The sequence below is a fragment of the Silurus aristotelis genome (assembly GCF_946808225.1).
Source record: "Silurus aristotelis genome assembly, chromosome: 26".
NCBI lineage: Eukaryota > Metazoa > Chordata > Actinopteri > Siluriformes > Siluridae > Silurus > Silurus aristotelis.
In genome coordinates this window covers 5125368-5148734 of record NC_139599.1, presented here as the reverse complement: position 1 = coordinate 5148734, position 23367 = coordinate 5125368, and the positions used below count along the sequence as shown (strand labels likewise).

General features: G+C 38.6%; 2 protein-coding genes across 2 annotated transcripts in view; both read left to right on the top strand.

Annotated features, from left to right (window-relative positions):
• Window positions 1–2296: 2296 nt before the first annotated feature.
• exosc2 (exosome component 2) lies at window positions 2297–7266 on the top strand. Its single transcript, XM_083532107.1, has 9 exons — window positions 2297–2506; window positions 2990–3091; window positions 3263–3308; window positions 3406–3495; window positions 4748–4813; window positions 4925–4993; window positions 5084–5260; window positions 5344–5472; window positions 6529–7266. Exons 1-9 carry the CDS (start codon window positions 2382–2384, stop codon window positions 6607–6609), a joined length of 885 nt encoding a protein of 294 aa, XP_083388233.1. The 5' UTR covers window positions 2297–2381; the 3' UTR covers window positions 6610–7266.
• Window positions 7267–11162: 3896 nt separating this feature from the next.
• The window catches only part of abl1 (c-abl oncogene 1, non-receptor tyrosine kinase), a 39047-nt gene continuing 26842 nt past the window's right edge, over window positions 11163–23367 (top strand). Inside the window, exon 1 of the mRNA XM_083531573.1 lies at window positions 11163–12746. Coding sequence (XP_083387699.1) covers window positions 12611–12746 — 136 coding nt within the window. The 5' untranslated portion in view covers window positions 11163–12610. The remainder of the gene's footprint in view (window positions 12747–23367) is intronic.

Here is a 23367-nt window from a genome sequence, read left to right as displayed (position 1 = left end):
AGTTTGACCAATGAGCTCAACGCTTTAAGGCACGCCCCCCAGGAGCAGCCAATCAAATATTGCATCATTACTCAAATGGGTAAAGGGGAAAATTTCGATAAACCCTGTGTCGTGCCATCGACCTGTTGCTGAGCTCAGTCATATGCTATAATCGGATTTTCTTTAGTAATATTTTCCCTGAAAAATCCCTTTCAGACTTGTTCAATTATACAAATAATTTTGTATTTATATAACACAATAACAGCTGTCTAAAAATATATCCATCATCAATAAAGCAACAGAGCAAATCGAGCAACAAAAACTTGAAAAACTGAGAAATTAGAAACTAACCATCATAAGTATATTTTATTGCACATTATAATGAATATATTATGCAATAAACCTAAACATACAAGCTTAGATTTTCTGTGTAATCTTTCATTGAAGTCAGCAAAAGATACCTATTTATCAAACACATTATAATTAACAGCTTGATTCAAGACAGAAAATAAAAAAAAGTATAGAAAAAAACAAAAAATTGTGATACTAGGACAGATACACAATGCTCAGACTTTCCATAAATGGTTTCTACTGGTATTTTCAGGATGAGTTTCATACTGTTTATTTATCACTTTGTCCTCTATATCTCCCTTTTTCAAGCCAACCACCTGCATGTCCTCCATCTCCACATCCATAAACCTCCTCCATGGCCTTCCTCTTCTCCTCCTGCCTATATTGTGTTCTATTTAATACTCGTATTGTCTGTATTGTCTCGTATTTGCTGTTTTGTCTTGTAGAGTCTAAGCTAAATGTACAGTGTTATTTATGTCTGTGTTGCTTTTGAGAGTCACCAACAGCTGGAACCAAATTCATTGTGTGTGTCAACACACTTAACCAATAAACCTGATTATTATTCTGATCTTAGCACTTTTCTTCCCCATGTCCCTCCTCTGCACATGAACAATCATACCTTTCTCACCTTTCTCAAAAACGTCCTACCTGCACAGTCTGTCTCGTAAACTTGTTTCTAATCCTGTCCATCCTCGTCATTTACAATGAAAATCCCAGCATCTTTAACTCAACCATCTCCAGCTTCTCTTCCTGTCTTTGTCAATGCCACTGTCAATGCCATAGCAGGTACTCATATATATATATATATATATATATATATATATATATATATATATATATATATATATATATATATATATATATGTGTGTGTGTGTGTGTGTGTGTGTGTGTGTGTGTGTGTGTGTGTGTGTGTGTGTACACACACACACACACACACACACACACATATAAATGCATAATGCATAAATGCTGCAAATGTAAATATACACACAAACAATAGTCATTTATTTCTTTTTTAACATTAAACATTAATATTGCACATATGGAATTGTGTATTAAACAAAAACATGTTAAACAACCCAGAACATGTTTTATGTTTTCAATTGTCCAAAGTAGCTAAATTTTGCTTTGATGACAACTTTGCACACACTCATGACATTCTCTTATCAAATTTACAAGAAACTTATCAAATCATCAGATCAATTTACATTTATTGCAATTTACCTCTTCTCAGAGTTTAAAAGGCAGGCATATTTTAACATCCAGAGGAGTTGGTCTAACTGCAGAAATAAACCATTTATTTCGGAAAAACAACAAGCTTGCTTAGGCCAAGAAACACAAGGAATAAACATTGGATCAGTGAAAAGCTGTCCCTCCAAATTTTTGGTTCTAACTGTCACGTCTTTGTTGGATGTACAGAGGGTTAATGGACGGTTCCTGAGCGTGTGGTTCCCACTGTGACGCATGGAGGAGGTGCTTTGCTGGTAACAGTCAAAACTAAAGGGCACACTTTAGCAGCTTTGCTACCACATCATTCTGCAGTAAAATGCCCATCTGGCTCGCACTTATCGGAACCATCATTTGTTTTCCAACAGGACAAAAGACCCCAAATACACCTCTAGGTTATAAAAGAACTGTTTGTTGCAAGAATGAAACTGATGGAATGCTGCATCAGATGACTTGGCCTCCCCAATCCCCTGATTTAAATCCAGTTAAAATGGTTAGGCATAAGTTGGATTGGAGGGTGAAGGAAAAGCAGCCAACAAGCAATCAACACCTCTGTTAACCATGAAAAGTGACTACCTCATGAGGCTGACTGATAAAATGCTAGGAGTTTTGCAAAGCTGTAATCAAAGCAAAAGGTGGGAATGAGAGAGAGAGAGAGAGAGAGAGAGAGAGAGAGAGAGAGAGAGAGAGAGAGAGAAAAGTAAGTTCTACGTGATAGGTTTTTTCTCAATCTGGCAACCTCAGACAGCTCCTGCGGTACATACATGGCGGTATTTGTGTGCGGAAACACGGCCATTTTAGTGTAAACTCACGTGGTGCAGGCATGGCGGTGGATATGAGATTACCTGCGAGAAAACAGACGTGTTTTCCAATTTCTAATTCCAGCTCAGACCACAAACATTTGGTAGTTCCAGGGGATGTGATCACATCAGACACAGGGTTCATGAGGTGAATATGAAGTCTAATGTAGTCTAAATGCAGCACTATGACTCAATGAATTAGGGTTATGGATGCTGGATGCTAGTCTAATATATTTATTTTTTCCCCCTAATTTAATTTGTATTATTCCAATGTCTGTCCAACTGCATTGTAACACTTTTCTTTATTTACTTACGTCATTGGGTTTGCCAATTTGTTTATTTACCTACTTTATATTAGTATTTACATACTTAGGATACCTACAGATAACAATATATAAGCTAAAAGCCATTGTAAGCATTTTCCCCTATTAATTTCATGTTAATCTAATAGTTTCCTATTTTCTTCATTTTTCATTGTGTAGTTAATAGTTTCATTAATAGTTTATCCGTGCAAAACAATTCGGTGTTACATTTTATCCTGTCCTCCTGTTGCTAATGCATTGTGAAGTAGGGGTGTGTAAACTTTTGCACTACACTATGTAAATTTTATCCCTCTTTTTTTGTGCTTCAGAGGCCATGGAACGTATATGGACGATGAGAAACTCACTGCTTCTGTGGCTGGTGAGGTAGAACGAGTCAACAAGCTCATCTGCGTGAGAGCACTGAAGACAAGGTGAGTACTTTTGGTGATTGGATGGAGATCTCATTCGTTAGCCTGTAAATGAGGGTTTTTTTCAAACCAACCCCAGGAAATCACATGACCATTGCATATACTATGATGTGCCACATGGTGTACTTTTTGCTGTTCTTTTATTATTTTTTCTATCCTTCCCCCTTCCCTCAGATTCAATGGTGAAGTCGGTGATGTGATTGTTGGTCGGATTACTGAGGTTTGTGAATGTTTTAAATATAGAAACCTGCATTGTTTTGCCTCTAATAGACCAGAAAAAAAGATGTCTGTCTTTTTACTCGACTCTGTGACTGTAGGTTCAGCAGAAACGCTGGAAAGTGGAGACGAACTCTCGTCTGGACTCAGTATTACTTCTGTCTTCGGTCAATCTTCCTGGAGGAGAGTTGGTAAGTAAACTATAACTTCATTTTTAAATGTGCTGTTAAAGGACAATCATGTACCACAGTGGAGTTGGTTAAATGTTGAGCTTTTAAAATAAATGAAAGAATGATATAAACCGTCTTAAGATGGATTTGGCGAACTGGAAATGATGGCGTTAAAAAAATGACATATAACAAAAAACAGTACCAGGAATTAACACCAACAGCTTCATTATTCAATCTTTGTCAAATAACGATGTGTTAAAACAGTCAAGTAAATGTGATGCACTACTTGCGGATGGAATTTCCTCTCAAATGCCCTGTCATTTCAAAATATTTTATAGTATTATTATGTATTTTATAAAATATTTGATATTTTCTGACAAATTCGGCTCTGCAAACATCATTAACAGCTTTAACCCGTCTTCGTTTTACTTCGAGTGGTTTTTCACACCAATAGTGTTTTAGATTCAATTCAACTTTAGTGTTATTGTGCAGAGTACAAGTACAAGTACAAGGCCAATGAAATGCAGTTAACATCTAACCAGAAGTGCAAATAACTATCTATCTATCTATCTATCTATCTATCTATCTATCTATCTATCTATCTATCTATCTATCTATCTATCTATCTATCTATCTATCTATATATATATATATATATATATATACAATGATCATATTATAGGAGTCTGAAAGTGCAATATTTATTACAGTAATACTGTATAAGGTGAAAATGTGAAGATAAACACAGAAGGGTTGTGAACAATGTGAAAAAAGGCAACATTAGGTAAACCAATGACTATTGCTATATGATCCATGAGTATTTTGCATAAGGAGACGAGATCGAGATTTATCCTCTGGTTGTCATCCAGTATTGTGGTAAACGGTTTCTAACTAACCTTTAGGGGTGGCACGGTTCACAAAACCCACAGTTCGCTTCGTATCACGGTTTTAGGGTCACGGTTTTCGGTTCTGTACGGTTCTTGTTGTTATTTTTTCTCTTAATCTTAACAGTTAATCAACACTCCAGAAATTTCCATCAGCATTTGATATATAGCTTATTAGCTTTATTATCCACAATATCCACAGTATTTTACTGTCTATATGTATGTTCACGGGAAACTGTCTGAGGCGAAACTGAGCACGGGGCTACATTGCTCATGCGTCGAACCGTGCGACGCACACACGAACCGAACCGAGACAAGCGAACCGAACGGTCCGGGTGTTTTTCCATGTACCGTGCCACCCCTACTAACCTTTAACAATAATATTTCAGAGGAGGCGATCAGCAGAAGATGAACTTTCCATGAGAGACTACCTTCAAGAAGGGGACCTCATCAGTGTATCCTAAGGAGCATGACAACGGTGTTTATATATTAGCACATGTCTTCAAATGACTGTCAGAAACTCTTTTTGCTTGTCATTATAAAACGACTTCCTTGACTTGTCTAAGGCAGAGGTACAGTCTGTGTTCTCAGACGGCGCCCTCTCTCTCCACACACGCAGCTTAAAATACGGAAAGGTACGTAGCCAATAATATGTTCATGCAGAAATAAAAAATCAGTGATCACTTCCTGTCTTTAGTGTTTTAATATTTGAATGTCTTGCCCAGCTGGGTCAGGGTATTCTCGTGCAAGTCTCACCATCGCTCATCAAGAGACAGAAAACCCATTTCCACAACCTGACATGCGGAGCGTCCGTAATATTAGGGAACAACGGCTATATCTGGATTTACCCCACCCCGGGGCACCATGATGAAGAGGCAGGCGGGTATTACACAAGCCTAGAGGTGAGAAGACTATTTGTTTTGGTTATATTATATTGATCAGGTACTGCATTTTCCGTGTTTTCAGTTTTCGGTTTGGTTTTCAGCCCGTTCCTCTCTCAGACCGGGAAGTCATTTCTAGACTGAGGAACTGTTTACTGGCTCTGGCAGCTCACAAAGTGATGCTGTATGATACCAGCATCCTCTACTGCTATGAATCATCTCTGACACACCAGGTAATGTTTGCGTAGATTTGTCTAGCGGGATTCATGTGGATTTTTGTCTTTTTGCGTGGATGTGTGGAGAGGTTCGATATGAAGCTTGTGGGTCAGAGATTCCATCTGATACCACATTAACATAAAATAACACAAGGCGTTAGGGCGACAAGTTTGGTTATATTTTGAGGGGAAAAAGTAGAGCATGTTGAATGTGTTTGGAAGATATTGCAGGCATGATAAAAAAAAAAAAGCCGGATCGAAAAGGAATGCAAGAAATGCATCTGTCATCAGAATGATGAAGCAGAATTTAGTCAAAAGAATGCAGTGATGAGGTTGAGGAACTGTTAAAGCCAGAATTCACACTCCTTCAAGTAGAAATGTCAAAAGTTTTAGCTCAGTGTTGCCAAGTGTATATTAATCTAAGGGTTTGTTATATTCTTCAAAAATATCGGGACGCCTGATTTTCCCAGCCGCGTATGCTACTTCTTTAAACTGTTACCACATAGTTAGTGGTACACAGTTGTATAGGATGTAGCATGCGGTAGCATTTCATTTTCCCTTTACTTGAACTAAGAGACCCAAACCTGTTCCAGCATGATGATGCATAAAGCCAGCTCTATGAAGATATGGTGTACATGGGTTAGAGAGGAAGATCTTTTGTAGCCTGCTATAGAGCTCTGATCTCAACCCTATTGAACACTTTTGGGATAAATTGGAACGCTGACTGCACCCCAGGTCTCCTCATCTCACCTACATCACTACCTGACTTTAGTAACACACTTGCGATCGAATGAGCACAAATTTCTACAAGCACACTCCGAAATTTAGTGGAACACCTTCCCAGAAGAGTGACGGTTATTTTAACAGAAAATACTGTAGGCTAAATGTGGAATGGGATGTTTTAAGAAGTCCACACTCTTTTGTATATATAGTTTTTGTCTCTACATTGAATCACAGGTTTGTACGATCTGTATCTTTTAATGAGCAGCACTTCGGAAAGCTGCATGGTTCATAGGTGCGTTTTAGTTCTTGCGAATTATTTCAGAAACGTATAAAATTGCTCTCCTTCTTTAGATCAAAGACATCCTGAAACCGGAGTCCATGGACGAAATCGTGATGGAGACACGGCAACGGCTTCTCGACCAAGAGGGTTAGAAAATCAGTCATCGTTCACAACGTGAGAAGACGAGTTAATACCCAACGTTATTTACCAGTGTTAAGAACAAGGTTAATATTAATTCTATGTCATATGTCTGAGATTCTTTCTGCGCTGATCATAAGTTGGAGAATGTGATATATATACTGCAAGAAAATGCTTAAATGAATACTCCAGATATTTTCCAAACCATTCTCTGTCCTTTTTGTAATATATCTATCTTAGTTATAACTTGCTTATGATAAAAGGCTAAGGACAGGTGTGGAAATATTAAACATTTCATATATGTGACCATTGTACCTCTTATTAATTCTGTATATGAAGAATTTTGTTTTGAATTTTCTAATAAATGGAGTAATATGTTAAAGGTTGTGATGAAACCAGACATATATAATCATGATGTTTAGATGTTTTTATGATACACAATGTTTCATGATCCAGTATAAAGATCTGCTTAGAAACAATTAAATTACATTAAGTAAAGGTTATTAGTTTTAATGTCTCCAGAAATAATTGATTCAGTATAAAAAAATTATTTCATTTGCCTTCCAAGTGTGTAATATGTGTACAGATTTTGGATTTTAATACTGATCCTATATTTTTCAGAATACCTTCTCAGAAAAGTGTTTGCAATAAATCAATGAATAGTAATTTTATCTCTCTCTCTCACTCTCTCTCATTCATAAATATATATATATATATATATATATATATATATATATATATATATAAAATATAATAATAATTTTTTTTGGTAGTATGTATTCATCTACTCTAATAACACACCCTGGTGTCTTCATTAAGATAGGTAGCTGGTAGTGTAGGATCTTGAGTGGGCTTTTATAGAGCTCGGACCCAAACCCCTATATACATTTGAGATTAATTTGAATGCTGACTGCACCCCAGGCCTCCTCACCCTCACCCTCTATCACCTACACTTTACTATCACCCTTGTGGCTAAATGAGCACAAATCTCCACACACAAACTCCAGAACATCTCCCCAGAAGAGTGGTTACTATAGCAGTAAATAGAGACTAAATGTGGAATGGGACATTAAAAAAAGCACAAATAAATCTTACATTTACCAACTGTTCCTGATTGTGGTGTATTTTCTTTATAAAATAGATTCTCATCTCTGAACGGACATTCTACATTTTTTACTGATACATATAAAGATTTCACGAGCGTGTGTGATTTTCCCATTCTTTTCCTCGGTATGGGTCACGGCAACATTTCTGTCTGTGGTAATTGCGCATGATCAATCTCCACTTCAAGACATGAATACGCATAGAGTTGACAAGAGTTCCTTACACAGTGAACTCTCCTGAACTTTTCCATATTTTGTGATTTCACAATCCAGACCTAAAAAGCTATTAAGTGGCTTAACATGCTACGTTTTTAGACCATATCTAATATGATGAGACTAAAAGCTAACAGCTTATAAAATTGTTTACAGATGAACATTCATCCCCATTGCTGTGAAAGCAAGAGATCCACAGGTCAGATTGGAGTAATGTAGCCTGGACACCACACACTGCCAGGCTGTATGGAAGACCCAAATTAAATCAGAAAACGTGAAAAAGGTTCCTTTCTAGTCCAGCGAGTCCAATGCTGATACTTTTGGCTCTCTTTTGGGCAGAAAGGCCCTTCATTCTCTGTGCTTCAGGGGTGTTTTATATATTATGGCTGATCTTCCTTACATCATTGGGATATGCAAAGAAAGAATTTTACTGTGCTTTAATGTACATGTAAAATGTAATGTATCATACATTCATATATGTACATCATGTTAATTAAGCATGTTATTTTCTTGACATGTCTTATCCTCTGCACAATCTTGCACAGTTATACTGTATATTACTATATATACACCTACCACACCTTCTGTAAATTAATCACTCTTACCCCTGTACATATTGCTATTTATTGTAAATAGGCCAATTCTGCATTTCTGGTTAGATGCTAATTTCACTGGCTGTGTACATGTAATTTGCACAATGACAATAAGGTTGAATCGAATCGAATCTTTTGACTAAAATGCACTTCTCTGGGACATTTGTATTACGGTTTGTCTGAATAAAATATGGAATAGTAGCTAAAAAATTAAAAGCATGTACAGTATGTGTGTTCTATTAGTCTGATTTCAATAAACAGATACAGATTTTAACTCTGATGCTAAAGAACAGTTATACATTATACACGTAGGAACATCACATTGCCGCAAGGGGGCAGTGTTTACTCCTGCTTAAATGTATGTCCTCTATTGGTAACAATTCATGCATTTTTGGTTTTCAGATGTTTACAGATGCAGTAAAATAGGTAAAGGTGTTCATTAGGATAGTTTCCATTAAAGAGATTTAAAAATATCATAAATAAATCATTGTTTGTTACTTCAATGGAAAGAAAAATAAATCTTGCCAATAATTTATTGCTACTGAGAAATATTTTTATTATAACATTTTTGAATGAAATAAATATTCGATACATTAGAAAAATAGAACTTAATATTTGGTTCAGAAACCTTTGTTTACAATTACAGAGGTCGGACGTTTCATGTAGTTCTTGACCAAGTTTGCTCACACTGCAGCAGGGATTTTAGCCCACTCCTCCATACAGGTCTTCTTCAGATCCTTCAGGTTTTGGGGCTGTCCCTGGGCATCACTTTGTTTCAGTTACCTCTATAGATTTTCTACTGGGTTCAGGTCTGGAGACTGGCTAGGCCACTCCAGGACCTTAAAATGCTTCTTACGGAGCCACTCCTTAGTTGCCCTGGCTGTGTTTTTGGAGTCATTGTCATGCTAAAAGACCCAGCCACGACCCATCTTCAATGCTTTTACTGAGGGAAGGAGGTTGTTGCCCAAAATCTCGCGATACATGGTCCCATCCATCTTCCCCTCAATACGGTACAGTCGTCCTGTCCCCTTTGCAGAAAAGCAAGATTTTTCCACCCCATGCTTCACGTTTGGGATTGTATTTATCCTTCTTCTTCCTCCAAACACAGCGATTGGAGTTTATACCAAAAAGTTCTATTTTGGTCTCATCTGACCACATGACCTTCTCCCATGTTTCCTCTGGATCATCTGGATGGTCTTTGGCAAACTTCAGATGGGCCTGGACATGTGCTGGCTTGAGCATGGGGACCTTGCGTGTGCGGCAGGATTTTAATCCACGACGGTGTAGTGTGTTACTAATGGTAACCTTTGAGACTGTGGTCTCAGCTCTCTTCTGGTTATTGACCAGGTCCTTCTGTGTATTTCTAGGCCGATCCCTCACCGTTCGCAGGATCATTGATACTCGACAAGGCGAGATCTTGCACGAAGCCCCAGTCCGAGGGAGATTGACAGTCTTTTTGAATTTCTTCCATTTTCGAATAATTGCGCCAACAGTTGTTGCCTTCTCACCAAGCTGTTTGCCTATTGTCCTGTGGCACATCCCAACCTTGTGCAGGTCTACAATTTTGTCTCTAGTGTCCTTAGACAGCTCTTTGGTATTGCCAATAGTGCAGAGGTTGAAGTCTGATTGATTGAGTGTGTGGGCAGGTGTCTTTTATGCAGGTAATGACTTCAAACAGGTGCAATTAATACAGGTAATCAGTGGAGGAAAGGTGGGCTTCTTAAAGACAAACTCACAGGTCTGTGAGAGTCAGAATTCTTGCTGATTGGTAGGTGATCAAATACTTATTTCATGCAATAAAATAGAAATTAATTATTTAAAAATAATAATGATTTTCTGGATTTTTTTTTAAGATTCTTTGTAAGTGGAAAATCTTGAAAAATCAGCAGTGTATCAAATACTTATTTGTCCCACTGTACATATATTTTATAAATTTTCTTTCTTTGTATTTTTATTTTTCATGTAGTATTTTTTTTTTTACTGCTGCAACTGTGGTGGGTTTGTGTGAATTCTTGTTAGAAACAAACTATATTAATAAACAAGCTTACAAAATCATCCTATTGTCTATTCATATAACCTCCTCCTATTTTTTACTTTTATTATTTTATATCATATATATATTCTGTAAGAATATTTTAATAGATTGTTTATAGAAAGAAAGAAAGAGCAAAAAACATACAGCTTTTCCCAAACCAATTAGAAGGTTCAGAAGGGGGGAAAAAAAGTTTTTAAATTGAGTTTTATTTATTTTGGGGGTTTTTTTTAGATGGGAAAAAAACGTTGTTTCAGGAAAAAAAACAATATTTTTAAATTGTTTTTTTTTTTTTAGAAGGTAATAATTTTTTTTATTTATTTATAAGAATAACAAAATAAATGTTGATTTTTTTTTTTTTTTTAATAAGAATGACTTTGGACAATAGTAATGTTTTTAAGAATAAAGTTTTTTTATTTTTAATTTTATTTTCTATTTTTTTTATTTTAGAAGGAAAAGTTTATTAGAATTTGTTTTTTTAAGTTTTATTATCATTATTATTATTATTATTATTATTATTATTATTGTTGTTGTTGTTGTTGTTGTTGTTGTTGATTGTAGAAGAAGAAGAAGCAAAAGGGAAAAAGTTTTGTTGGCGGAAGTTTTGTTGGGCGTAATGACGTCAGACGCACGCCTGCTCAGGAACTAGCCCACCGTGCGTATGGAAATATGGCGGCCCCTGCGTCGACGACTACACGATAGACATTTTATTCCTCAAAACTTGTACGAGCACGTAAGAGATTCTGCCGGGCTGTAGGTGTGTTCACACCGGGGGCTGTTCCGCTTAGTACCGCGGATTGCTGCTTTAGAGAAACGCGCTGACAGAGCTCGGGCGGAAGGCGAGAACCGCCAGGTTGTGCGGCAGAGTTGAAGTGCCTCTGGTCCGGGTGTAACATTATCTGGAGCCCGGGAGGGACCGAGCGACGGGAAGCTCGTACACGGAAGTCGTGGAGAGGAATTTGGCAGGAGATACCGAACCCGGGAAGTGTGTAAAGTGTGTTTGGAATGACTTTGGAATGAGTCCAAGTATTAGTTTATTGTGCTCACGAATCTTTTTTTTGGAAAACTTGCCAACTAAGTCAACTTGTTGACCGACTGAGCGCGTGAACCTGAGGCAAAGTGCAGCCAAGTGAAGACCTCGGCGATGCTAAAAGCTTTTTAACTTTCATATTTTAAAACATAACCTTGAACATTAATCTTTAAAGTATAAGTAATCGCAGAGTATAAATATGTCAAGTTCTAAACCCGTCCAGTTCAGAAGGGCTTTAATGGTACAGCAGGTGGAGACTGAATGTGGAGACACATTTCCCATTAATGATCTAAATAATAATAACAACTTCTAATATTAAAGTCAACTTTCACTACATTCCTTATTCCTGATCATTTAATGTATGTTTTTTCTAGTTCAGGGCTAATTTAAAAGAGACTTTATATATAACCCCAAAGACAAATGCAGTATAGTTCTTAATTAAACGTATGCAATCTTTTCTACCAAATAATTTCCATGATAACATTCCTGATTATTCATTGGAAATGTTCTCAGGATATGTCTGTAAATGTGCTTGACAATAATAATGGATCTCCGCCAGGTCCTTCTACACGCCTCCTTGTACATTAGGGACATTTAGTTTTTGTGATTTCGTGGATTGGCGTTATCACGTCTAGACGCAGAATGTAGGTTCACGTCCTCGTGAACTTTGTATTCCGTGCTGGGATGATCCAATTTTGCGTTTTGCTTTTCACCCCGTCGTTCGTTTGCGTATGTGAAAACTGAGCACGTTTGGGCAACTCGATTCATGACACACATAACAAACCCGCCAGAGGTGATCCGGGTCGATTTGGTCCCCGTGGTGGACAGGGAAAAACGTCACCGTTTGGGATTTGGGGTCTGGATCGCGTCACGGGATCGCGAGCCTCTCTGACGGAGAGCGTGCTGCTCGAACTGGCCTTCACAAGGAATTGGCTTTGCCCCGTTCCAAGTGAACCCCTTTTCTGTTCATCGCTTCGAGATTGACACCGAGCTCGTGATTGTGGACGGTTGAGCGTCCCGGCTCCGGCCTGGCATCCTGCCCTTATGGGGCAGCAGCCAGGGAAGTTTGTTGGTGACCAACGGAGGCCGAGTCTCCCTGCTCTGAACTTCATCAAGAGTGGAGGAAAGAGGGACTCGTCGCGCCATGGGCCTCAGCCCCTCAACGTGTTCGCAGTTCACGGTAAGGAAGTCGAGTTTCAGTTCCTGATTTTGGGTTCTTTTAGGCTTCGGAGTGCTGCGTTTTGGGACGTCTGGCAACAGGAGAATCACAAGTCATGGATTAAAGGGAGGTTTCTGGCATTTACATTGGAGCCACACTAATTTTGATGTAATTTTGGATGCAGCATTTGGTAGATGCCTTTTTCAAGTGCTCAGTTGTATAAATTACCTTATTGATTATTTATAAAAATGAGCACTTGAGGGTTAAGGGCCGTGCTTGAGGGCCCAACAGAGGAAACTTGGCAGTGCTGGGATTTGAACCTGCAACCTTTCGATCAGAAGTCAGACATCCACTTCTGGTATAAATTAGAAACTATAAATTACAAACTAGATTCAAGCCAATGCATTAAGCAAGTTGATGGTTGGCTGGGCTGGTACATCACATCCTGAGGGGGTTGTTTACAACTGTACCACAGCCAACAGTTCAAATGTGTCATTTATATATGGATGGCACACAATCCAACCAGTTAGTTCTCCATTATAACGACTGGAGTGGAAAGTCAGTAGTTAAGGCTCTGGGTTACTGATCGGATGGTCAGGGGGCTCAAGCCCCGGTATCACCAAGCGGCCACTCTCTGGGCCCTTGAGCAAGGCCCTTAACCCTCAGTGCTCCAGGGACATTGTATCATGACTGACCCTGTGCTCTGACCCACATATTCCTATCATTGCAGGCATATAGAAGAATTCTGTTCTGTAAAGCAGCGGTCCCCCAACCTTTTTTGCGCCACATACCGGATTAATGTCGGACAATATTTTCACGGACCGGCCTTTAAAGTGTGGCGGATAAATACAACTAAATAAAATGATAGGACCAGCATAAAAACTGGTATTTTCTAAATATAATAATAATCGTGAATCCATTGTGTTGTTTTTTTGTTCATTTTGCTAGCTTGCAGGTTTCAAATTAGTAATTGTATTAGTAATTATATTAAATTAAATTAGTAATGTATTATGTGTTAGCTGCCCCTTTAAGAAGGTAGCGGATGGAGGTAAGACATGTGACCAAGGCAAACATCTTGACATGCATCAAGAGTAAGTCATAGACAGATGTAGTGGAGAGAATCTGGTAATTTTCCAAAATAATACATCGTTCAGAATCGGATAATAAATAAAATGGAAATAATGTAAGTTATGTATTCTTTCAGTGTGGCCCGGTACCAATTGACCCACAGCCCGGGGGTTGGGGACCACTGCTGTACAGTACATGTCCCATTTAAGTCAAGTCAAGTCAAGTCAAGTCAAGTTTATTTGTATAGCGCTTTTCACAACAGACATTGTCTCAAAGCAGCTTTACAGAAAACAACAGTGAAGGTGAATGGTGTGCGTTTGTCCCTGATGAGCAGCCGTGGCGACAGTGGCAAGGAAAAACTCCCTTAGATGATATGAGGAAGAAACCTTGAGAGGAACCAGACTCAAAGGGGAACCTATCCTCATATGGGTGACATCAAAAGTTTGGTCATAAATCTTTCAACAATACAGAACAATTTGTGATCATCATAGATCCAGCATCAGCTTCTCCATGCCAGGGCCTTTAAACACTCGGCATCTACTTCTCCATGATCATCCATAGGTCCATAATCTTCACGAGGTGGGACGTGACTGGAGCTGGCCAAACCTCAGGATGCCTCGGGATGGGGAGAGAAAGAGAAGCAGTGGAGAGGAATTAGCGTAGCTGCTGTTCATGATATTAACAGCACAAGTTGATAATGTGCATGTGATCAGATGTTCTGGAGCACAAGGTTGTGATGTGATGTGTGTGATGTGTGTTATGTGTAGGCTTTGCTAAAAAGATATGTTTTTAATCTGCACTTAAACTGGGAGAGTGTATCTGAACCCCGAACACTGTCAGGAAGACTATTCCAGAGTTTAGGAGCTAAATGTGAAAATGCTCTACCGCCTTTAGTGGACTTTGCTATTCTAGGAACTACTAGAAGCCCAGAGTTTTGAGATCTCAGGGAGCGTGACGGATTGTAGCGTGTTAAGAGACTGGATAGATACATGGGAGCCAAACCATTTAGTGCTTTATAAGTGAGTAGCAGTAGTTTGTAGTCTATTCGAAACTTAATTTACATTACATTTCTGTCTTTCACGTGGTGGAAAAACCACTACGGCATCTAAAAATGCTCCTCGTCCACACTGTCGTTTTCAATCGTCTCCCAACATTTTCTCATCCACACAGAATCGTCTGAAAACGCACGTGTCCCTGTGCTGCACACAAGCAAAAAAACATACGACGAGTTGATCTGAATCGTTTATTTACTTCCCGGCTTCACCATACATGTGACTTTTCTGATATTCCTAAAATCATTACGCACTGGTATTGAATCAGTGAAATTGCTTCATTGCTGCTGCTTTTGAGATGGAACACTTTCTGACCAATCAGATTTGAGAATGAATATTCTTATATATCTAATGTATTTATTCATTTCTATATGTAAGAGTAGATAATTGGATTTTTGTCCGGCAATGATGAAGAAAGTGTTGGAAAAAGGAAAACTCCTGTCATGTACCTAAAACGGACCGAAGATTGAGGATAAACAGTGACTCGATCATGCGCAAAAAAAACCCTGACTTCACATCCTGCTCCGAGATGTCTGTCCACAGTAGTCTGTGACGTGTGACGCTGATAACAGAGCCGGTGCTGACACCTCTGTTTTGTTCAGGACCTATGCCGAGCGAGGCCGTCCGCAGCAGTTCCTTCCCATAGCACACTCGTTGTCACGGCAGGCAGAAAAATGGCAGGTCTGTTAATCCGCTCTTGCGCAACCCGAGGCCGAGGACTCGCGGGCGGGTTGGCAAACAAAACCTCCTGCCAGCTGCCAGTAAAGCAGAGAGTTCGTGTAAAGTGGCCGGAGGGTCAATGGGGTCATTTACAATGTCTCTCAGCGCTGTTTTTTTAAACTCTGGCGCTCGAGTAAAAGGCAGGGCCCTTTTAGAATTTGGTCTGGTCTTAGGAAGACTCCTCCTGGCTCGCGCTGTGTCTCACCGAGCAGGTTCGAACACCACACACACCGCAGGGAGACAAGCAAAGACCTGTCTGACTGCACCTCTTCGTCTGCCGAAACACTCGTATTCATAGAGCTTCATTTACAAGTCAAAGGTGTACAGTAAGATTACCTGTGCGTGTGTGTGTGTGTGTGTGTGTGTGTGTGTGTGTGTGTGTGTGGGGCAGCAAACATAATTGAACTGCTATATATCTCTTATATCAAAGGGTTTAAATGTTAAACAAAATAAGAAAGGAATAAATAAACTGGTCTAAATTATAAAAAAAAAAGGACATGAATTTAAATACATTGTTTTATTGTTATATTTTATTATAAATTATGCATTTTTTATTATAAGGTTTATTAATATATACTATATATTGTGTTAGAATTACACTATAATTACACAAGATATATATATATATATACACACACACACACACACACTAGTAGTTTTTGCTTTTTTTTCTTCTCCTAGAAATCTTTACACTATACCGATAAATGTTTGTGGACACCTGACCACAAGATTCATATGTGCTTTATAAACATTGCATTCCACATTTAGTCCCAGTTTGCTCTTCTAGAACCCTCCACTCTTCTGGGCAGATGTTCCACTAGATTGTGCAGATGTGCTCATTCAGACACAGGGCTGTTAGTAAAGTAAGGTACTGATGGAGGTGAGGTGAGGAGACCTGGAGTGCAGTCAGTGTTTCAATTCATCTCAAAAATTAATCACTATTAAAAGGGTTAAGATCAGAGCTGTGAAGCAGGAGATCTTGTGTTTGAACCCACACACATGTAAAACATGTCTTCATGGAACTGGCTTTGTGCACAGGTTTAGTTCAGGTGAAGGGAAAATTTCAAAGCTGCCACATCTGAAGTTATTCTTCCCAATTGATACATTTTATTAAATCAATATTTTTTTGTATAAGTACAGAATAAAAACAGTATTTTTATTTTCATTACTATGTGCTTACTAGGTAGTAGTGCTGGGCAGTGTTATTAATTGATCAGCTATCAGCAGTGAGTAACGTGGAACTGGCACCATTCCATGACACCGGATTGCTTTGGAATACAAGTGTTTGTAAACGGGTTGTTGCATATGAGCTCAGATTGCAGAATTATTTTTTTAAGATTGGAGATGAAGCATGCTGACAAACAGCAAACAAACATGACCAGATTACTGGCAATGCACCGTATAAAATATTATTGCTCGCTAAAAGATCCTCTTAATTCTTGTTTTTCTTTATCAAGAATATAGTGCGGCTCATGGTTCATTGGGAAGATCTCCAGGTTGAAGAGTGTGTGATCATTGTCTGTGATAGTTGGAGTAGTGTGCATGCTACAGTTGATCTCTGGTTTTGGGTATATAAGCAGACATGTTGGGCTCCAGGACCACCAGGGGGCCTCGTAAGAATGCGGGATTTACTGTTCAACTTAGTTTCAACCAGTATTTTAATCTGGTATTGAGAATCGTGAAACCATGGAATTAAGGTCAAAGTCAAATTTCTGGTGCTAAAACATTCCTTGTTTTGGGCAAGTAGCGATTTCAGTATTTTACATATTTTCTTTATATTTTTAATTTCAGATGTTCTGAGATTTCTCCGTTGCTTTGTTGCACGGGTGTACGCTTCATAACCAGATTCCTCTCCAGGCCAGCAGCTGTTCTGAACATGTATGGACCGCAGTGGAGTGGACCATGGTGTTTTTAAGTCTCTCTCCAACCCCCCCACCACCACCACCACCACCACCCCCCCCCCCCTTCTTCTTGGCTGGAACTCATGGAATCTGCACAGTCTAGACACCAAAGCTCTCACCCCATGATTCTTCTGGGTTGTGAGGACATGGTTTTGTTTTCAGCCGGAGGGATTGAGATGCAGGCGCCTTGGTCATTTTCGACCAGCTGTTGAGCCACAGAGGCTCTTTTTTATTTTTTTCATTGTCCAGCGTCTGCTTTGTACTCTTTGCGGACGTGAATCGCTTCTGTCTTTTGGGACAACCGCGTTTGTCTCACAGAAGACGTTTTGTTGAACTTGTGTGGATCGAGATATTCTAATGAAAATGATCACGATCGCAAATGTTATCATTTAGTATAAACTAACATGAGTTTGGCTGTCTTCGCTAAATTTGGTCTCAAAATTGTTGTAATGTCCGAAACTCTCCATTTTGGACATCTAAAGAAGCCCTTGCTTACACTCATGAACCACCCAATGAAAATTCCCCTCCCACAGGTTTTCATAACCATGTGACCTGCACTTGTATAATGTTATGGACGTTGGAATGTTCTCCCACTTCAGTAGACAAAAGTTTGTGGACACCTGACCATAAGATTTGCATGTGCTTTTTGAACATCCCGTTCCACACTTAGTCTCCTATTACTGTTATAAGAACTTCCACTATTCCGGGAAGGTGTTTTCACTAGATTTATAGAGATTTGTGCTCATTCAATCATAAGGGTGTTCGTAAAGGCACTGTTGTAGGTAAGGCGATGATGCCTGGGGTGCTGTCAGCGTACTAATTCATCTCTAAGGAGGTCAGAGCTCTAAAGCAGGCCACTCCAAACCATATCTTTATGGAGCTGGCTTTGTGCACAAATACTTTTGTCCATGTAGAATTCAGAAATTCTACAGTGATCAATGTTATGCACAGATCGTTTTGATTCGCTGACTGTCTTTTCATCACAAGTGAATTGTGGCGAATTCCTGCAGTAGGTAGAGATTAGATATGAAAAAAAGTCACCTACACTTTATCTCAGAACTCTTAGTCACGGAAATATCTACAATCCGAGTATGTCTAGTAGCCGGAAACAAGGGCTTTGAAACCGTAATTATTGGTAAAAAGAAACAACAACTAAAAACTTGAACTCAACTAAGGGTTCACTTGTGTTTTTCGTCAAAAACCTGATATCTGTGGTTTGGGGAAATTAATACACATTAATCCGAGTGATAAGAACCGTTGGAAAGCTAACAGATGCAGATGTTAATGCCTCACCGACCGTGTTCTGCAGAGACTTTCTGGCGTTTCTGAACTCTGAAAGGGATCGACGCTCGTGTGTGCAGAAGCGCAGCGTTCAAATATTGCAGCCTGTTTGGAAGACATAGTTGAACACAGGGCAAGCCACAGCAGTGGAGCAGGAATGTGACCTCCTGTGCATTCCTCTCAAGTGTGTCTCTCTCGCTTTTTTTTTTTTCTTTTTCTTCCCCTCCCTCGCTTTCTTGTTTTCCCTCTATAACATCGGCATGCGGATATTTGCGTATTCGCAGCAAACGGGTTATCGCGTATTAACGTTTGCTTGCTGACCAGGGTGTTTTTTTTGTTTGTTTTTTTTTTGCAACAGATGAACAGTTCTTCAGTGTCAATGTGATATTATTTGTGTAGTCAGTTTGCAGTGTGTCTGTTTAATAATAAGGATAATACCTTGGTTTTAAAGTCACGGTTCGGATCAGTTTCGGCACAGTCAGGGGAAATCATAAAAACAAAACATAAAATTGCGTGTTTTTTTTTTTTTTTTTTATCAAGACAGTTTATTATTATTATTATTATTATTATTATTTTATTTTTATGTTTTTACATTTGTAAACATTTCACCAAAAAAAGTGAACTGTTGTTCACAAATGTTAGTAATAAAAATGTTTATTATTATTATTATTATTAACATTTGTGAACAACAGTTCACTTAAAAAAAAAATATATATATATTTTTTTAATAAAATGCCTGCTTGGTTTTTATAATTATATTATATATAATTGATAGAATTTTATGAAAATTTAAATATATACAAAAAAAAAATAATAATCTAATTAATCCAATACTTTTTTATTTTATTTTTATATTAATTAAATTGGTGCAAATAATGTTGATTCTCTCCGGCTGAGGGAAGAGGTGACCGTCTGTGAGCAGCAGTATGGTTTCATGCTAAGAAAGAGCACCACATACAGCAATATTTTCTTCTTGATCTTGCAATGAAAATGGCCAGTGATGCTGGCATTGCATTAAAAAGAACAACACACAGGGTGGAAGAATTCACACAGAAGTATCAATACTTTTGATGCTGGTTAATATTAGGACACCAGACTTTTCTAGCCATATGTGTTTTTTTCTCAAACTGTTACAGCAGATTTGGTGGCACACTATTGTATATGACATCTTTGGGTCACTTGTAGACCCAAACCAGTTCCAGCTTGACAGAGCCCCTAGGCACAATGTGAACTACATTTAGATATGGTTTACATGGATTGGAATGGAAGATCTTGAGGGGCCTGCTATACAGCTCTGACCCAACAATACTGCACACCTTTAGGATAAATTAGGAACACTGACAGCATTTGGGCTCAAACGATTCCTCGAGTAATTCGATTAAAACACACACACACACTGTGCTTCCCCACAGACCATTATTATTAATGCACCACCTGCTAATCTCTGGACAGGTAACACAGGAGGCGTTGCAGAATGATATATGTGGCGGCATAGAGCAGGGAGTGGAGCACATTTTTAAAGCTGGCGATAAATCCACAGATTTAGTGCGTGGACCAAGAAAACCACTTCGGAATACTGTTTCGAGATTTAATTAATAAATAAATGAGTAAGAATAATAGTTTTATTAGACGGATATTTTCCTGCAACCTTCTCTTCACTGCCACTGCGGAGGGACTGGTTTTGACTATTTTGATGTAATTTGTCTACTAAATGCACTAAATGGTTTTAGTTTTCACAGATATTCTTTTATACAATTTTCAGCAATAACATTTAAAATTTTTCTAAAAAGGAAAACAAATTACCGGTTCATTATAAGAGACCCGTCTTATTACCCCCTGTATATTTAGTATTTCTATTTTAATAAAGAAAAAGTACTTCTTATCCGATTAATAGTTAGGATACTCGATTAGTAAAATAATCTATAGCAGCAGCCCTAGACTGCACCCCTCCACACCCTATATTCATTACTAACGCCCTTGTGGCTGGATGCCTACAAACATCCACATGAAAGAATAGAGGTTATTATAACAGCAAATGGGGATTCAATGTGGAACGGGATGTAAAAAAAAAAAAAAAAACCCACACAAATCTTGAGGTCAGTTGTCCACAAACATTTGTTCATAAAGTGTATCTTGGGATCATGGCATCATCTGTACGTTCTAAGAGATTTATTTTCAAAAACACTAGAGTGGCTCAGTCAAAGGAAAAACGGGCTAAGAAGGTTAAAACATTCTCTTGTTCGTCATTCAGGAAAAACCTGTAAAGGGGAAGGAATGTAGAAACGATATGCGAGTTTGATTTTGGTTTGGGTAGTGTGTAAATGAAAGAAACAAAAGCGAAATCCACCGCGTTGTATTCTGTTTAGTGTTAATAATGATAGCTTGCAAAAATACCATTATAGCAATCAGTATCTGTATCAACAATGCTGGCGTTGTAGTAAAAATAAACAAGGTGTTACCTATACTTAGTTCCTTAAACAAATAAAAGTTCTCATCAAGTTGAGATGTCCATCTAAGAAGCAGTGGTCGATTAAGAGCACAAACCATGTACTTGAGTAAAATGCCAGAGTAAAAGAGTATATTACAGATATTACTCCAGTAAAAGTGCTCCCTTTAAACTCTACAGATGCCTTCAATGGTACTTAAGTATCCAAAGTGCTGTAATTTATTATGGCTATAATGTTCCTATTATCTTTCTAGTCACAAAATATTTTGCTTAATCAACCCAGTTTATGTGAAAAGACTCTGTTACTCTTAGCATCTATTAAAAGAATGCTATTAATGAGGCTTACACTGATTGACATCTATTTAAATGATCATGAGCCCAAAACCTTTTCAACTACTTTAAATAAATAAATGATAAGGACCCGTGTGCTGCGGCGAGGTCGAGTTTCTTCTACCATTTATTCCCGTCAAAATGTTCTGCTCGCTGTTGAACTGATGCTGAACTGTATGTTTGTGATCAGTAGATACATCAAAGCGCCAATCAAAACAAGTTCAAAACGGAGCGCGCGCTCGACCCTGATTGGTGGCTTGCTGAGGGTTTGACGAGGTACGTTTTCACCCGCTCATAAATAACAAGTAACTGATTTCGCAAAAGTCGAGTAAAAAGTACGATATTTGATTTTGGGGGAAGTGGAATTTCCCAAATGTAAATAAGCCAGTAAAGTGCAGATACACGAAAAAGCTACTTGAGTCCGGTAACAAATTACATTTACTTAAATACGGGCAGTAGTTCAGTTTTTTCATGTTTAAGAAAAGGGGCTCTAAAGATCTAAAGAACACAATCATATCCACAGTGAAACATGGACTGAGCTGTGAGCTGCTTTTCCGTAAATCAGTATGTAAATCATAATTATACCAAGCCATAATCGAGGAGCAGCAAGAAAAATGAGCTCATCAGCATATGATTTGTAACCCATTGAAAATGTAGAGAGGGTTACGAAATTCCGAGTCCGTCAGTGAGACCCGTGTAACCTTGGGGGGGGGGATGAAGAGGAACGGTTCCTCTTCTTGCAGTAGACGTTTTGCAACCGAGTACTAATGCTGATCATTTGTCCCGTCTGATATTTTTCTTTGATTGAGCCCCAGCACTGTAACTCTCTTCTGTTAATCCTGATGATCGCATTCGCACCGAGTTTCCAAATATGTAAACCGTCTTCTCTTTAAAGGATGTTTGGAATTATAATTTAGGCAGCGAACCGATGAAAAACATCCCCGCTTCGCCTCCCTGCATTTCCAGTGCATGTTGTAAGCAGAGTTGCAGGACTTCAGCTGGATTTATTTAACTCTAATACACTCTCAGAATGAATGTGAGCGAGAGGGAGGGAGGTGCTGTAGTTATTACGCAGTGCTCTGCTCCTCTGGCTTCTGCTGTCTCTGCCAGTACAACATCTGCAGGACATCTCAGCACCGTCCTGCACATATAAAGTGCCTTGCTGCCTTTCCCCCCCCCCCCCTCTCATCGCTTTATAAAGTTTCGATTGTAACATGACCCGCAGTGTTTTTTTTCATAACCTCTGACCATTTGTTTAGTTTTTTGACGCTTTTTTTGTATTTCTCGTCTGTAAACTTCTGTATCTATTACTCATGCGAATCAGGTGTGCGCGATTGCATTAGTGCATTCGAGACATTATGGAATTGAGGAAAACGGATTGTGGTTGTCCAGTAAAGTAATATTCATGGATATTATAATATAGTGCTTTTCTTTAATTTATGTGAAAAAGAAAAATGCCTCCCAAAATGAAACATTTTGTCATCCTCAAGTCGTCCCTTGAGAGTCGTTTTGTCCGTGTTCACTCCTTTTCTCGTCTTTCTCGTTTGTTATTTAATGAGATACCAAGATCTCGGGCACTATCCGGTTATAATCTATTAGCAGGTCGAGTTTCTCCCAGATGTTTCTAACTATCGAAGTTTACGCAAAATATAAAGTAGTACACGTAAAAGGACAAACCCGCTTCAAGATAAACCCTTTCCAGCTATTTACAGGCCTGGTTTCTGTTCTTTAAAGCTTATAGTGGAGCTGAGATCATCTCAAACGTTAGCATAGACGACTATCTTTATCTTATCTCATCCCGTCTGTGTGTTTCAGTGTTTCTAGGAAACGGATCCTGTGTGTTT